The following is a 17,784-nucleotide window of genomic DNA, read 5'->3' as shown; positions in this document are numbered from 1 at the left end:
CCCGTCGGACGTTTTCAGAAGCCCGCCGGGCTGTGTCCCGGTGAAGGTCATGACCCCGCGTTCCGCCCCGGGGCCGCTTCCTCCGCCTGGGATCCAGACCTGGGGTCTGGGGGCCTCGCGGATGAGCGTCGCCCTGGTCCGAGCCTTCAGCGCGTGGGGAGGCGTGTTTGGCCAAGGTCATTCGGAAGGGTAGCGGCCCATGGGTGCCCCGGGCTTCGGAATCTAAAAGCGGCCTTAAACCTCGGGCGGAGGCGGGCCCACGACCGCAGGCGCGCGCTAGTCGCGCGCCGTGCCGCCCGCCCCGCGGGACCGTCGGTCAGGTGCCCGAGGCCCCAGGCGGGGTGGGTGGAAGGCACGTCCAACGCCCGCGCTTGGGCTTCCCTGGCAGCTGTTCGCAGAACCGAGCCCTCTTCGGGGAAAGCGTAGACCTGGCAATAAGTTTAGGGCCTTGGTTCTGGGTTTTGTGTGGCGGCGTTTTGCGCGCTTTTAGAGTGCCAGCACTCTGACCACAAAACCACGTTTGGGCGAGGACGCCGGGAAGTTTGGTTTCCCGTGCGCTGTCTGGGGAGGCGGGTGGAAGGTCCCTCGCGTGCCCGGAATCCGGGCAGCCGTGGATGACCGTCGGGGGATGCTTTCCGAAGCCCTAGCTACTGGATTGTGTGCTCTTTCCAATGACGCCTTCAGAATCCATCTTTTCGGGTTTTATTGAAGCACAGTAAACTTAGAGGGTTTGGTTATTTGGGTTCTTTTAAATGATCCGCCCACCTACCTGTTCAGTAATGTAATTACAGAGTGAAGATCCCAGTAGGAACCAAGGCATTCAACAATACTGGCTTGACTTGTGCCTGTAATTATACTTGCAATTTTCTCCTTTTTGAAATACAGATATTAAAAGTTAAATGTGAGAGGGTTTAGCCATCCTGCCAACACTAGAGAACAGTTTAAATGCTTTAGCGTGTTGCTGTGGTTGGTGCTTACTGAGCAGAGGTCCCTACTCGCCAACCCGTGTCTTGGGCTCTAAGACACAAAGGTTGGAGGGAGCCCACGAGCAGGAAGTGGAGTCCTTGGTCAGTGGTGTATTTTTAGTCAGGAGTCCCTGAACAGACTTCTTACAAATGCTTCCTGCTTGTTAGGTCCAGTCCAGAAATGACTGGTAACTGGTGGTGTTTGTGGAGACAAGCTGAATAGGTCTATCTGCAGTCACCCCAGACTGGTGCTCTGCAGTCCTTGTGCAGACTACACCCCTCCAGCCGGTGGAACTCGCTTCACCCACTGCCTGCCCTCTGTCAATTTATGAAAACATTGTTGGCCTTTAAAAAGCTGGACTGGAAGAATTCTAGCGCTGAGCTTTCAGCACAAGAGGTCGGGGTGTATAAACCTCTCCTATGTTGGCGTGATTTCCGGGTGATCTTGGTTGAATCGCTTTTAGCACCTGGCACTTTCCTTTTATTATCTCCTTGAATCTTCACCCCAGTCCTTTGTTTAGGGACTTGTGAACATGAGGGCAAGATACATAAAGCAAAATTGAACCGCCACTTAGGCCTACTGGAAGTTGATCTTGGGCTTTTAAAAAGTCTCGTTTATCCTGATGAAGATAGCTTTTCCTGTCCCAAGCAATGTATTTAGTGGAATTTAGGATTGGCAAAAACAACAGCATCCAGTTAGCAGAACAAAAAAGAAAAGTGTGATCACCAACTGAGAAATGTGCACGGAAAGTGCATGAGGAGGGTAATTTGAACAAAATCCACAGAAAATTTTTATTTCATTTTGTTCAATTCTGTGGTGTTTCCAAGTCATTTTTTATACTTACAGCTGCTTTCAGGTTGCAAAATTATCCAACCTATTTCGCCTTTGTTTCATTTTTAGTTACCCTAATGCACTGACACAATTTGCAGAGTGTTCTAAACTAGTTTACTGAAAGGAAAAGTAAAACCGAGGATCTGAGTAGCTGGTTAACGGCTTCAGATAAGATTTCTCAGATTCTTTTAACATGAAAATCCGAAGTACTGTTCGAGAGTAAATCAGTTTCTTTTAATATTGTTTTGAGTACGTTTTAGTGGTATAGCTAGAATTACATTATTTAGGTCATTGTAGTAATCTTTCGTTTTGCTTCTTGGGGTAAGTATACTGCAGTGGCATTCAGTTCTGCATTCTGTGTGATGTCTTGCCTGGTTCGCTTGAAAAGTCGTGGCTTGGTTTTGATACGTGATCTGGATATGCATCTGATTTTGGAGTCGCAGAGATTTTCCAAAGGCTCCTTACCTGGGGGAATGTACAAAATCTGGTGCCAGCCAGGCAGACCTGAGTCCAGACGCTGGATAGACTTCCTTTCTCCATGGGCTTAATGAGGATTCTGTGACATAACCCGTGAAACCCTTGTGTGGTGCTCTTCCGAGGCACAGCCTACAGCTGACAGCCTGTGCTTGGTAATCTTGTGAGCTGTGTTTTAAGCATCCCTGTTTTAAATACCTTTAAATTTTTGATGAAAATAATTACACGTAGTTGTAAAAAAAAAAAAAGTCAAGGAGTACAGAAGGCTTTATAATTGAAAAGGAGTAAGACCTTCTCCTTTCCCAGACCTGTTCCCCAGTGGAATTAATTCTGAGTTGTTTCGGTTTCTGACCCCTGGTGCTTACCTCCATTTTTCCTGCTAATACGCAGGTGTATTTTTATCCATTTTGGACATTGAATTGTGCTGCTAAATGAGGATTTAGTTCACACAAACCATCTTACTTCCCACATCGTCGGTCCTTCCAATGTAGTTATGCAGCCACTTTCAGACCCTTTATTGGCTGCTTTTCTGATTGAAAATAGATGAGTTTCTTTTTCATGATTTGTAGGTGCATGTTATTAGATGAGGACTCCCCACTTTGCTAGACTCCACACTTCTTTTCACTTTTTTCTTTTACCATCTGATTAATTCACCTGTGCGTTCCTGCCATGAAAAGATCTAAGTATTTCTGTTAATTCAACCTCCGAGGTAGATTTCCTCATTCTTCTCTGTGTCGTCCTGTTTGATAGTTTTACTTCAAAAAATGTCACTAAGTGACACAAAAAGTGTTTTATCTAAAGACAAATTGGATTAATATTAGGCTCTCCAGATTCTAAAATTGCTCCTCAAATTCCAATTTAAATGAAAAGCTAGTACTCTATTTTCCACAGAGAGTGTGATAATTTGTTAAAGATTTCATTATAATAGCTGGCAGTGTTTAAGCTAGCCATATGTGTATGTCTGTCCTTATTCAACATGAACATCCTTGAAAGAAGAAATACTTAGGGAATCTCACTGTTCCTGTTTTGTTTTTTTATAGTTCAACTGAGGCAGGTAAGTTTAATGATGGAAAACTTGTATGTAAGAGACACTCTAATACATCCTTCTCACGTTGGTTATCGTCATAGGGTTTGATATATATGGTTATTAAATTTTCTGAGTTAAAATTGTATAGGTGGCCATAAAGGTCTGGAAACATAGACAAATATAATAGTTTACTGATATTCCGGCAAATGTTCAACGATTGTGCTGTTCCTCACTAGCAGTTCATAGTTCAACAAGCTGTGCAGAAGTGCACGAAAGAGTGTGCACTGAGCGGTATTACCGTCAGTCCTTGTACGTCCTTGTACATCCGCCTCAGGGCACTGTCTGCGCGGTTTGTGTGTCTCGTTACTCACTGAATAAACCTGTGCCCTTAGAATACTCGAGGTGTAATCAAGGAAGAAGTGGATGTTGTCTGTGTCTCCAGACTGTGTGATCACCCATATATATATATATATATATATATATGTTTTTTTAGTTCACGTGCTGTAAGTCTTATAAACATTTTTGCTTTTCATGTTATACCAAGAAAAACGTGAATACTAAAAACGAGAGAACGGAAAGAGAAAAATTGATTTATTTTGCCTTTAAATTCCACACCACAACATTTTACTGAAAATGAAGTGATTTTTAATCTGTAGATAAAAAACTCTCTAAATGATACGTAGGATGTTTTACAAGTTTGGTTTTAAAATAGATTTGAATTCACAACAGGTCTTACATACAATGATTTCAATCCACGAGGCACTCCAGAAAACAATGTGGACGTATAACAGTTACATAATGACTTCTTGATAGTTCAAGGGGTAAAGACCTTTTTCAAGGGGCACCTGGGTGGCTTAATCAGTCAAGCATCTGACTCTTGGTTTCGGCTCAGGGTCCTGAGATCGATCCCCACGTGAGCCTCCCTGCTGGTGTGCACACTCGCTCTCTAAAATAAATAGGTTTTTTTTTAAAGACCTTTTTCAAATATGGAAAGAAATTACTTTTTCTATAGTATTAACTCCTAAAAGCTATTCTCCTTTATAGACGACAATATTATTGTCAGCTTCATATACTTTTCCTTCATAAAGAACACCCAGAGGAAAAAATTTCTGGAGGTTTCCCCAGATACATACGGCTACATTTTCTGTCATGCGTACAACAACTGCAAAGTATGGCCCATTCAGATCTAGATTCTTACGATCAAAGGCCTTCATAATTTCCTCCATATACTCCTTGAGGTTGGTCAGATTTATAACCGTTGCTTGTAACAGGATCAGTCTCTCCATGTACTGTCACCACAACTGTATAATTGTGCCCACAGCCATTTGGACTGTTGCAGGTCCCAAACAGTTTCAAGTTTTCTTCATTACTCAGAGATTTGCTGTGGAGCCGGTGGGTCTTCTGAAGGACATGAGGTGGGACAGATGTGCTGCATTCATGGCCTCACCTCCCCACTTGGCTGGCAGGGGGGGCTCTCACTGTTCCTATTTTAATTTCAGTTTGGTATTGCAAAATGTACTGTTCTTTTTGGAACTGTTACCTTTATATTGTACTTTATAAAATTTTCAAGAACATTTGTATTAAGATTCTTTGACTTAGGGGCGCCTGGGTGGCACAGCAGTTAAGCGTCTGCCTTCAGCTCAGGGCGTGATCCTGGCGTTATGGGATCGAGCCCCACATCAGGCTCCTCTGCTATGAGCCTGCTTCTTTCTCTCCCACTCCCCCTGCTTGTGTTCCCTTTCTCGCTGGCTGTCTCTGTCTCTGTCAAATAAATAAATAAAATCTTTAAAAAACAAATTCTTTGACTTAGTTCTTTAAGATGTGATTTTACCAATTTTAAAATTATACTAAAACAAGAATATTTGTTCTTTTTAGTTCTTTAATTCATTTTCTGAAAGAAAAGAATTGGCTTATGTCAATAAAAATATATTTAAAGTTGAAATTGGAGAATTTAAGAATATTGCTTTTATCAGTTCAGATCTACTTAGAAATCCAAAAGACTTCTTTGTAATTGGAGCTGTTAGCATAAGTCAACTATTTGTGACCTCCATCATTTCGTCTCAGAGCTCCAGGAAGCCTAGATGTCGGAGCCATCTGCAGTTTGCAAGTGGCCAAGCCCTCTAGCTTTGGCCTGAGTCCCTTCATCTTAAAGGGAGTCCTTCACTTCAAAACTACTCAGAGTTCACTTTGTATTTTGCCATATTCTCCTTCCTGTATTCCCCACTTGTTTGTCCTATGGAATAATTCTTTTTATTTACCCCACAGAATAAATAACATCTCTTCCAAATTGCAGAATACTTGAAGACATCTCTCATATCCCCTTTTGTCATTGTTCAATGTACTTAATTCCTAAAACTGTTCTTTGTGAGATTGCTAAAACTTCATTTTATCAGTACTCTAAAAACCAGTCAGTAGAATGGAAAGACCAAGACATAAATTGGTTCACGTATGAAGAATGTGGCCTCGTGCTGGGCCATGCTTTCATTAATACCAGTTTTCTTGAGTCCTTATGGGGTGGGACATTTAAGCCAAAACTCGGAGGGTTGTAGAGGTTAGCCAGGGAAAGGCATTTCCAGATGGAGGGAACAGCACCGTGGAGTAGTACAGATGAGAGGGCTTGTTCCTCGAGCCCAGCACAGATGTGGAGTGTGGGGAAGCAAAACTGTGAGCATGTCTGGGCCTGGGGCCCTCGCCTTAACAGTGAAGGGCTGATCCCACTGGTGCCTAGGTGTCCCAACAAGCAGTAGAGCCTCTTCTAGAAAATGGATCTCCTGACACACCATCCAGTGCCTTTTCCAGTGAACCACACAGCCTTGCAGATACGTGGTCTTCTAGGGTGAAGAGGGTTATGACGGGTCCAGTAAAAGTGCTTCAGTGTTTGCATACTACCACTTTCGCAAAAATTGATGTCTTTCCCATTCTCCACGAAGAACCCTAATTAAGAAATTAATGTGGAGTTGTACCTTTTCATCTCTGAGTCTGTGAGTGTCCTGTTTGGAAACAGGTTTCATTTAGAAGGCCTTTTCCTGAAGTGCCAGGTCGTTGCCACTTCAGCCTGCCCTGGGTTCTTAGCTCTTCCTTACCCTTCGGGGTCAAGTAGAGGACCCCAGCTGAGCTGTCTAGGTGAAGGGGGAGCACCTGAGTACTTAAAAAGGTTAATGACTTAAGGGGAAATTTTTAAAAAAATAATTTTATTTATTTATTTGAGAGAAAGAGAGAGCACTAGAGGGGGGAGGGTCAGAGGGAGAAGCAGACTCCCTGCCAAGCAGGGAGCCCAATGCGGGACTCCAGCCTGGGACTCCAGGATCATGACCTGAGCTGAAGGCAGTGCCTTAACCAACTGAGCCACCCAGGCGCCCCTTAAGGGGAAATTTTGATGGCTAGTCCTTGTTCCTTTAAGACACTTAGTGCTCTCCATCTGTGTCTCAGCAGTGGCCAACGACAAGGCAGACAGGCTCCCGCGGTTTTCACTTCACTGTTGATGGGAATAAGAGGTCTTCTGCGAAAGTTTCCGATTCAGTAAGTTCACAAATTTTTGTTCCCTTATAAATGACATCCTTGGTTTAGAGGAGTGATGATCTATACCAGTTTTCAGGATATTGGAATAATACACAGTTCCTGTTTAAAGGAAAAAATTCTCATTCCAGTGGTACTCAAATTATTTTTCGTGTATAGTACTTAATTGTGGTACAAATATAAGCACAGTCATCAACACTTTGCTTGTAGTTCATAGGTATGTATAAACCAGAGTAAAATTTAAGTCACAGCAAAGTAAGAAAATACAAATAACAGATGAACATTATTTCCTGTGACGAATGGCATAGGACCATGGAGCCACTCGGGTGTAGGCTCTTGTGTGTACTGGTCCCGTTCTGTTCTTTGCTGAAGACACAGCATTTGTTGACAGGTTCTTTTCTCATAAGCTCACAGCAGTTACTGAATGCTAGTTGGCATCTTCTCAGTCAGACACAAGCATGGTCCTGAAACGGGGTTCCACTCCCCAGTGCTGACATGCTTGCCCAGATGGACTGGAGATGTGCTCACCTAAATGAAACACCGTGTTGACATTGTCACGAGAAACTTGCTGATCACAGGTGGAGAAGCGCGGTCTCTACTGCATTATGAACTTAGACTCACGTAAGCGCATATGTATATGTTGCTACAAACAGAAAAAGATAAAGAAGGTAATTGAGTAGAAAAGCCATATTTAGAACTGATATTTTGATTTGTGTTGTTGCTTTTCTTTGCTTCTACAGTTCCTTGCATTGAGGCTGTACCTCTTCAGCATTTCACCTCATGGTGGGTTTCCTAGATGCTAGGATGAGTGCTCTCCGTTCGGCAACTCTCTGTGTTGGCCCTGTCCGCTCCCCACCACACTGTGGGGCCCACAGGGTGAACGCCCCTCCTGTTGCAGCTGCTCTTTTGTTGCTCCTTCCGTGTTCCCTGAGCCCTTGGCACTGTACCCACCATCCCTGGTTGACAGGTGAATTGTTCCTTTCCAGATTTCTACGCAGTACCCAGTAGTGGACCATGAGTTCGATGCGGTGGTGGTAGGTGCTGGAGGGGCAGGCCTGCGAGCTGCGTTTGGCCTTTCCGAGGCTGGGTTTAACACGGCCTGCGTCACAAAGCTCTTTCCTACCAGATCACACACCGTTGCAGCCCAGGTAAGAGAAGGGGGCTCGCTTAGTGGTTTTGGCACCTGCACAGCAGTGCACAGTCTCCTGCCACAGGCCTCCTTCCCACCACACTCCAGCCACATTTGTCTCTTTCTGCTCCTTGCACCCATTTGGCTCACTCATCTTAGGGTCTGTGTCTACACTGCCTCCACCCCACTGCCAGAGCCGCTTCTAGGGCCTCTAATCACTCTTTTCTGCTCTAGTCACACTCAGGGCTTCTCTGAGCACCCACGTTGACCGCCTGGCCACATCATGGTTTGTCTTCACTGTACTCTCCCAATCTGAAATGCACTCGTCTCTGGACTTGCTGCCGTCGGCGCCGAATCTCATGTTTCCTGCTGCAGCCTTGGTGCAGGCCTTGTTAACTATGATGGTGATGAGCTCTGGTGATGGCACAGATGTGTCAGACAGAAGAACGTTGGCCTTTAAATGCTCAGAGTTTAGGGAAGAGGATGAAAGTAAGGTGAAATATTACACAGTGATTTTATAATTTTGCTTGCTTTCTTGGCATACTTTAGGTAGTACCCCGGTTGAGTATTCCAAAATCTTACTGGACTGTTTTTTCCAGTATTTGGAACACATTTCTTTATAGAGAGAGCAGAGTATGTGGCGACTTTCCAGGAACCAATGAAAGCCACCCTAATTACTGCTATAGCCTGTATTCAGTGTCCAGCAACGTTCTTCAGGCTCGTAATTGCCCAGATAACTTTGTCCTGAAATGATGTTTCGTAAACTGAAAAGTAAATAATATATACCCTTGGAGAATATATTGTCTAAAAGGAAAAGTGGATGTAAACATAATTATAAATAATGCAAACTAATAGGTTGTTCGGTGATGCAGTATTAATACAATAAAAAGAATAAGGTATGGGCAGCTTAACTCGAATGCTGGTTCTGGAGAAGATAGGTTTACTTGGGGGAAGGATAAGGCAGGTGGGGCCTGGAGTGTCCAGGTGTCCTTCTGCAGGGGCACCTGGCTGGCTTCGTGGATAGAGCCTGCAGCTCCTGATCTCGGAGTCGAGTGTTTGAGCCCCACGTTGGATGTAGAGATTACTTTAAAAAAACAAAACTGTGCTTCTAGGGATTCCGGGAAGACTAGCTGTCTGCGGCCCTGATTTTTATTAATAGTAGCAGTTAAATAATAGCATCTGTGCACGCACCAGGCCAAGTATTTTTGTGTTATTTTGAACTAGGTTTTCTCTATTCCGCTACTACTCTGGTACTTCATATTTTTAATCAGGATTGTGTTTGCGTTTACAGTCGAAGGGGTTGGAGGGGGAGGAGGAACTAGTTTGGTAACTTCTGCTGCCTGTCTAGTACAGGATTCCTGGCTCTGTGCTAGCGACTCTTCCTGGGAACTAAACATAATGGAAATTGAGCCCCAGTAGCACCAAGTGGGAAAAGAGTTCCAGCATGGGTTGCTTGACTCAAATGCTGTGACTGAGGAACAGTGGGAAGACAGAGGGGGAAGTTCTCTGTGCCTTTCCTTGTGAAGAAGAGAGGAGTACTGTAGCTTTAAGTTGAAGAGGAAAAGTGCGAGCATTACGTTTGTCCCTGTACTGCCGTTTTCTGTGACCGAGTCCACTTCTTGTCTTTAACACGTGCCAGTAAATACCAGTGGAACATCCTGTCATGAAATTACCCCAGATTTGTTGAGTACCCTGTATGTGTCAGGTTGGGAAGTGATGAGTGTTGCACATATAACCTCACTTAACTTTCCAGACAGCTCCTCAGTAAGGGGACTGAGGCTGAGGGATGTCCTGTAACCGGGCCGTAGTCAGGTCCCTTACGGACAGTCGTGTCAAAGCAATTGGCTTTCTCTGAACCCAGTTCTGGGGCAGGAGGCGAAGGATCGAGCCTGGAATGGAAGACCCTCCTGGTAGCTTGTAGGGTTGCTCTGTGTTTGCAGGGAGGAATCAATGCTGCTCTGGGGAACATGGAGGAAGACAACTGGAGGTGGCACTTCTACGACACCGTGAAGGGCTCCGACTGGCTGGGGGACCAGGACGCCATCCACTACATGACAGAGCAGGCACCTGCTTCCGTGGTAGAGGTAGTGTCCTCACGTGGTTTGTGTCTAATGCAGAAGAGAGGTTGAGGCAGACGGGTCAGCCCAAAGAAGGACAACGAGTGGATGGAACGAGGGATATCTTTTCTGTCATTAACCATTCAGTTCATTTAATAACGAAGTTTTTCTCTTTTCCAAAGTATTAAAATTGTCATAGAATGTATTGGTTTGGGTTTGCAGGTTTATGTTGGAATTGTTTAGTGTAAAGTAGCCGGGAATGTCTTGATTCCTTCAAGGTACTAGGTGTTTGTTTTTATATTTCACAGCTGGAGAATTATGGCATGCCATTTAGCAGAACTGAAGATGGGAGGATTTACCAGCGTGCTTTTGGCGGACAGAGCCTCAAGTTTGGGAAAGGCGGGCAGGCCCACCGGTGCTGCTGTGTGGCTGACCGCACCGGCCACTCACTGCTGCACACGTTGTATGGAAGGGTGAGGCCGCCCTGGGCTCACGGGGTGACAGGACACGGTCTGGTTAGGCCAGGCGTGTGGTGATGAGCTGGAAACAGGCCACCCTGGGGACAGTCAGCATGTCAGCCCCGGGGTCACTTAATGAACAGCAGAGTAACTTGATAGGATGTGTATAGTAATGATTAATTAGGAAGTGTCTATTTTAGAAAGTTAAATTGATAATCATTACATACTGTGTTTGAACTTGTGCTCTGCGATCTGCCACACTGCAAGTGTGAGACGAGATTAACTACTTTATGACTCGGCACCTCTGAGTTCCTGAACTGACTGATTTGTGTTAATACTTAACTGTTCAAACTTGACTATGATTTGGGGGACAGTAGTTACTGGATAAGCAGGGCCTACTTAGGCATAGCCAAAAATCAATGTTCTGAATAATACTGATTCAGAATAATCGGTTTCCTTAGCTCTTGCTTTCAGATGGGGACAAAGTCCTGATTTACAAATGTCAGGACACCAGTGGCTTCTCTGGCTGGGTGCATTGACAGACGTGTGACAGGGTCTGCCCATCCTGCGGAATTGTGTGTCACATGGGGGAGCTGACAGTTTCTTGAGGGTCCATTACTTGCACTGTCAGCTACATTGTCTTCTTTGGTATGCGTGACATGTGTGTCCTTACGTTCTGATCATACAGCTAAGAGCAGGCTACCTTTTGTATTGCTGATGTGAGCTGAACTCTGTGACTCCCTTTGCAACCTGGTATACGCCTAGGGTTTCCACTGTCCATTTGTTAACATACCAGATCAGGGCCTTTAACCTGTTCGCATGAGCAGTATTACTGAAATGTCAGTGTAACACCCTAAATGCAATTGAAACTGTGGGATTTCTGTTTTTCTTCCATGTTTTTTAGTCTCTGCGATATGATACCAGCTATTTTGTAGAGTATTTTGCTTTGGATCTCCTGATGGAAAATGGGGAGTGTCGTGGTGTTATCGCACTGTGCATAGAGGATGGGTCCATCCATCGCATAAGAGCCAAGAACACTGTTGTAGCTACCGGGTAGGAGTCTAATTTGTAATTTAACTTCTTAGTAGGGAAGTTGGGTCTCAGTTTCTTCTAATAAAATTGGAGGCACTATGGAATGGTGGTTTAGTCAAGGCAGTGACCTAACCCAGCAGCATAAGCTTTGCCAGCCTCAGTTCTGTATCTTTGAAGGGGACAGTCACAGCAGCTGCCTCGGGTGGGTGAGGACAGATAGCACTGAGGACAGGACCACTCAGATGGGTGTCCTCAGTTTGTACCTGGGAGGACCCTTGCAGAAACAGAGGTCTGGAGAGTCACATGACATTTTCTGGACTTTAGTGGGTACTATGTTTATACCGATTTTCTGGGGTAGTTTGGTCACATGATGAAAATAAGTAAATTCCATTTCATATACTGTCAGTCTGTTATTTTAAGCCTTTACGAGCATGAATCCATAGACATTAAAAATTTTAGTATTAACGTAGCTTGTGCTTATCAGGGAAGTCACTCAGCACAAAAGTGCACCAAAGTACAAATGTGAGTCCCTTCTCTGTCCCGCAGGCTCCCACCCCAGTGGCCCAGGGTGGCACAGACAGCACCTGTAATAGTGCTGCTGGGCTGCTCTGTCCACTCCGGTGCCATTAGAAAGGCGGACCTGCTGCTTCCCCATGCGTCACCGTTCTCTCTGTGCCGGCCCCTGTGTTTTCCAGAGGCTACGGGCGTACCTACTTCAGCTGCACCTCTGCCCACACCAGCACCGGTGATGGCACCGCCATGGTCACCAGGGCAGGCCTTCCCTGCCAGGACTTGGAGTTTGTTCAGTTCCACCCCACAGGTAGGACGGGACCACTTTCACGGGCTCTGGGCTCGTCATGTCTTCTAAGCCCTCCATACCTCCTGCTACTGCTCTGCACTTCCATGCGCTGACATGTCCTCAGAGCCCAGCTTGTCATTTGCTCAGGAGATTTTTCCCAGCTTCCCGCAAGGCAGTTCAGGGCACCAGCTTCACTCTACCTCTTGCCTTGGAGGTACCTGCTTCAGCCGTAAAGCCACGACTGTTCAGCGTCCCTTTCCCTGACTTGGTTGTCAGCTCCCAGCGGCAGGGGCAAGTGTTCACAGTGCCTGGCACACAGTAGGACTTTGCCGGTATTTACCGAGTGAATGTCCTCATAGCTGGATGGGATGCTGCTGACCAGAGTTGTGGCATGGGCAGATTTCAGTGCTGTAAGGGGAACACCAGGCTGTCACGGTAGGAGAGTATAAATTCGGGAGGGGCTGTGGCAGACAGGACCCCCTGAGGTGTTGATGACTGCCCCGTTATGGGCAGATGGAGCTCGTCGTGGGTCCTCAGGCAGTTGAGTGGGCAAATATGGGGTTCAAGAGGGAGGTCTGCTCTGGGGGTGCTGGTTTGAGAGAGTTTGTTATCCAGAAATGAATCAGAGAGAGAGAGATCTGCTTCTTGGGAGAAATGAGTCTCATTCTGGACTCGTTTTTCTGACTTTCCAACTGAAGGGACACCACCCACCTTGCTGAAGAACCTGGCCTGTTTTTCTCTTTCTCTTTGCTCTGTCAGTCTGTTTTTCTGCTCCCTGGCAGGGATGAAAAGAAATGTTTTAGGTACTTTTGTTTTATTTTGGTTTTTTTTGAAGATTTGTTTATTTGAGAGAGTGACAGCACAAGTGGGGGTGGGGCAGAGGAAGGGGGAAAATCTCAAGCCGGCTCCCTGCTGAGCGCACACAGAGAGTGACATGGGGCTTGATCCCACAACCCTGAGACCATGACACTGTGACCTGAGCTGAAACCAAGAGTTGGACGCTCAACCAACTGAGCCACCCAGGTGCCCCTTAGGTAGTTTTTTAATTACTGTTTTATTTTTTTTTTTTTAAGATTTTATTTATTCATTCGACAGAGAGAGAGACAGCCAGCGAGAGAGGGAACACAAGCAGAGGGAGCGGGAGAGGAAGAAGCAGGCTCCCAGTGGAAGAGCCTGACGTGGGGCTCGATCCTAGAACGCCAGGATCACGCCCTGAGCCGAAGGCCGACGCTTAATGACTGAGCCACCCAGGCGCCCCTAATTACTGTTTTTAACTAATAAAATGTCTGAGGCTTCTGAATTCCCCCTGAAGCTTGAGAGCTCAGTTTCTTTTTCAGTGTACGGGAAATAGGGCGCTAGAAGGAACCCCTGAAACCAGGAAGCTGGAGGCAGTTGAAGAGCAGGAGTGTAACCCTCTGGCGTGCTAATGGGAGTGTTAGCTTTCAGATGACAGTGACAGATGTGTCTGTCTCCCTGTTACAGTTCAGGTGCTTGGCGTTCCTTGTTTTCATTATGGTGAGGGACATGAAGTTAAGGGCGCAGACCTGCCTCGTCCTCTGGTGTGCGTTTGGTTCTGCCTTCCCAGCTGCACAGCGTTGACGTGTTCCTCAGCTGTCGTTGCTCGTCTCTGAAAATGGGGATATTTCCTGGGGTCGTTAGGAAACTTAGAATTGTACACAGCAAGTACAGTGTAACTGTGAACCGTGATAATTGGTACTGTGGTTGTTACTAGTGACTTTTTTTTGAGATTTTATTTATTAGCGCATATGCACACAAGCAGGGGAAGGGGCAGTGGGAGAGGGAGAAACAGACTCCCCGCTGAGCATGGAGCCCGACACTGAGCTCAGTCCCAGGACCCTGAGATCATAACCCAAGCCGAAGGCAGATGCTTCACCGACTGAGCCATCTAAGCGCCCCGTTACCAGTGACTTCAGATATGAACTTTCCAAGCTAGTTTTTCCTACCTCGTCCCAATTCATGGCACAAAACGATGCTCTAAAATGAAAACAAAACCTGAGATACTTAACGTGTACTCGGTTGTGTTGAAAGTTGAAACATGGTTGTCGTTGGAATACCCAGCTGGGATACATCATTGCCACAGCAGCTGAGCTTCCCCTTACTGTCGCTTTGTTAGTGCTCTTTGTTACCAGAACTTCCTACTCTTCCTTAGTCTTTCCTCTTCTTACTCTCTCGTGAGCACAGTGCCCTTTGCATATCCTTTTCCTTTCCCTAAAAATGTCTTGAAAAACATTTACATTTGAAATACGTAGCAATTGTTAGGTTATAAACATCTAATTACTTGGGTTCTCTGCAGGTATATATGGTGCTGGTTGTCTCATTACGGAAGGGTGCCGTGGAGAAGGAGGCATTCTCATTAACAGCCAAGGTGAAAGGTTCATGGAGCGATATGCCCCAGTCGCAAAGGACCTGGCGTCCAGAGACGTTGTATCTCGGTCCATGACTCTGGAAATCCGTGAAGGAAGGTCTGTGTGATTATCTTGAAAGGTGTCTGAGCGAGCGCACGTGCACACACACACCCCTCCTTTCTCTTTTGGTGGCTACTGTTCGTGTCTACATTTTAACATGGGCTGGTGTGACTTCTGTGTGAGTTTCAGCACCCCATCCCACTCCACCCCACGCAGCTCTGTAGGCTGCGTGCAGTACCTGCTGTCCTCTGACTGTCAGTTTATGATATCACTCTAAAGACCAGCATTTTGGGGAGTTTGGCCAGTTTGACGTAAACCTCAAATCTGTGGCCCGCAACCTGAAGTAAGCATGTGGGCCTTCGATGCTGTTTTGGGACCTTCGGTGTGCGGGCTCTCGTTCGCTGAAGCAGCGTTGGCTCTTCAGTGCCAACACCGCCTTACTGTAGTGATCCGAGTTTTTGGTGTTACGGTCTCTAGACACTTTCCATTTGCAATATTTGTATTAAAAGGACTTCCTTATGCATTTATCAAGGAAACACATTGTGACTTCCCAAGACTGGAGTGTGAGCTCAGGGAGGGCAGGATGTCTGTCCATGTTCTGGCTGTGTCCCAGCATGTGGAATCCACCCTGGCACATAGTAGGTGCTCAGAAAAGACGTGAAGAATGGATGACCACAAGTGAGGGGAAATTTTTACAGCATAGGAAAAGTGGAACTTGATAAGCTTCAGTGACTTTGTAGTCTCACGTTTTCTGTAATTATCGTTCTTTGCCTCACACCATGATGTCCTTTTCCACCAGAGGCTGTGGCCCTGAGAAAGATCACGTCTACCTGCAGTTGCACCACCTACCCCCCGAGCAGCTGGCCATACGCCTGCCTGGCATTTCAGAGACAGCCATGATCTTCGCAGGCGTGGATGTCACCAAGGAGCCGATCCCTGTCCTTCCCACTGTGCATTATAACATGGGTGGTATTCCCACCAACTACAAGGGCCAGGTGATCATGCCCGGACCCTTCCGCGTTGGGGAAGACGGCAGGAACGATGGGCCCCCCTCACGGTTGTCCCTTGCAAACTCAGAGGAGAAGACAGATGTTTTCCTCAGAAAGCACTGAGTTGCTGCTGGAGGGCAGAGCAGGGCTCGGGCACATTCCAGTGTTTGCATTCATTCGTAGTAACGAGCAGTCACTGGTAACTTACTGATCCCTCCGTAGTATGCAGTCACAGATGCAATATCATTTGCAGCTTTTCCCAGTTTATAATTTATTTTTCTACATGTTTGTTCGTTACTTTTACTGTGACCTTGTAAATCATCTTCTCCTTGCATCACATACTTTTGAGTGGTTTGCAGTCCACCCAGAGCTTTTCGGTTTGTGATTTTTTTAGCCTCTCCTCAGGTGAGGTGGCTGGGGAGCTCCTTCTCACTTTATAGACAATAATATGCCATACTCCCTTCCCTTCATCTGAATCCAGAGTCAGGGTGTGGAAGTGAGGGGGTCAGTCAGAGGTGGTGAGTGAGGTTTCTCATGAGCAGTTAGATGTGGGATTGAAATCACAGGTGCTGCCACGTGGGGTCTGTTGACCTGTTTCTGCCTGGGGTGGCTGAGTATCCGGGCGCAGATTCAGTCAGAGGCTTCCCTGTAGACGAGAGCAGATCCAGTCCTTACCTACCCTCCTTCCTCTGAACCTGCATGCAGACGCCCCCTTACTGGAAGCAGGGCGGTGCAGACAGTTGTCCTGAAGTCTTCTTCCTTCCACAGGTTCTGAGGCATGTGAATGGCCAGGATCAGATCGTGCCCGGCCTGTATGCCTGTGGGGAGGCCGCCTGTGCCTCAGTGCACGGTGCCAACCGTCTCGGGGCAAACTCGCTCTTGGACCTGGTCGTCTTCGGCCGGGCGTGTGCCCTGAGTATTGCAGAGTCCTGCAGACCCGGTATGTGTTTTCTTCAAGTAGCCAGTCTGTTTCGGGAGGTGATGTCATGTCAAAGACATGACATCAACCATGTCTTGATTTGTAATTGGAAATTTCCTTAGTGATCATGGAGGGGTAGTCTGTTTTTTCCCCCTAAAAGTGAGAAAACAGAGTGATTCAGAGATTTATATGGTGACAGACTTGAGACTAGACACAGGCTGGGTGAGGGTCTTCATAGTTTAGAGCATATCCTGGTTTTGGTCAGATTTTGTTTTGTAGTCATTATATTCTCCTAAGAAAAGTCACTATGAGGGAGTTGTTTTGAGAAGAAGTTTATCACATAGTGCTTGCTTGTTATAAATTACTTACTTGCAATGAAATATTTTAAACAGGTATGAGTATATATAAGTTCTTAGTACTTATGGAAAAGCAATTTAGCTTGTTCTAAAAAAAATGTAAATAATCTGTTAAAGCAGAACGTAATGCACACAAAACAAGGGACTGGGTCACAGCTGTCCCTGTAGTGATACAGTGCTTTTCCGTCAGTGATTGTGTTCTTCTGGTAACTTAAAATAATCTGCTGAGGAAGAAACACTGCGTGCTGGAGGCGTGAGTCCCACTGTGAACAGGACACCTGCTGTTGCTCTGAGCTCCCACAGGGTCTCCACGTAGGTTACCGTGACCCATTTGCTCAGAGTAGCAGATGAGATAAAGACTGTTCCCGAGGGGAGGGTCCCTGGGCTCCTCCTCTTCCCACTGTGCTTCGTTAGCGGTAAGTGTTTAGTCTCAGTTCTGCTATTTTTATTGAACAAAAGCTTTTTGTGTGGTGGAAGTCTGTCCTACTAGTCACAGCCCTCTGTATAACAGGCCACACTCCCCTTTGCATCTGCAGTTAGCAGATACGTGTAACGAAAAGGACAGTTACGTTTTCAGACACCTTCTCCCTTGCTCTGACTACAAGTCCAGGCTGAAAGGCAGAGGTGGGGCCCTGTCCCTGTCTTTGCTGCAAATACAGGCGGCGAAACCACCTAGTCTGACACCAGATCGAGTGCTCATTCCACTGTAGTGGTGAAGCCTGAAATCAAATCTCAGAGCAAAGCAGGAAATTTAAGGTTCCTTTTCTTTGAAAATGAGAAAAAGGGAAGTTTTTTAAGAGTATCT

General features: G+C 46.1%; 1 protein-coding gene across 2 annotated transcripts in view; it reads left to right on the top strand.

Moving 5' to 3' along the window:
- SDHA (succinate dehydrogenase complex flavoprotein subunit A) overlaps positions 1-17,784 on the top strand; it is a 31,205-nt gene that overhangs the window by 326 nt on the left and 13,095 nt on the right. Inside the window, exons 2-10 of one of the 2 annotated variants that reach the window (XM_002926640.4) lie at positions 6,728-6,817; positions 7,801-7,962; positions 9,884-10,027; positions 10,309-10,473; positions 11,363-11,511; positions 12,186-12,310; positions 14,604-14,772; positions 15,515-15,710; positions 16,473-16,644. In XM_002926640.4, the coding sequence (XP_002926686.1) occupies positions 6,728-6,817; positions 7,801-7,962; positions 9,884-10,027; positions 10,309-10,473; positions 11,363-11,511; positions 12,186-12,310; positions 14,604-14,772; positions 15,515-15,710; positions 16,473-16,644 (1,372 nt within the window). The remainder of the gene's footprint in view (positions 1-6,727; positions 6,818-7,800; positions 7,963-9,883; positions 10,028-10,308; positions 10,474-11,362; positions 11,512-12,185; positions 12,311-14,603; positions 14,773-15,514; positions 15,711-16,472; positions 16,645-17,784) is intronic. The other variant, XM_011234109.3, reaches the window with a different exon arrangement.

The sequence above is a fragment of the Ailuropoda melanoleuca genome, chromosome 3 (assembly GCF_002007445.2).
Source record: "Ailuropoda melanoleuca isolate Jingjing chromosome 3, ASM200744v2, whole genome shotgun sequence".
NCBI classification, from domain to species: domain Eukaryota; kingdom Metazoa; phylum Chordata; class Mammalia; order Carnivora; family Ursidae; genus Ailuropoda; species Ailuropoda melanoleuca.
The sequence above is the reverse complement of the archived record's forward strand: the minus strand, read 5'-3'. Positions and strand labels throughout refer to the sequence as shown.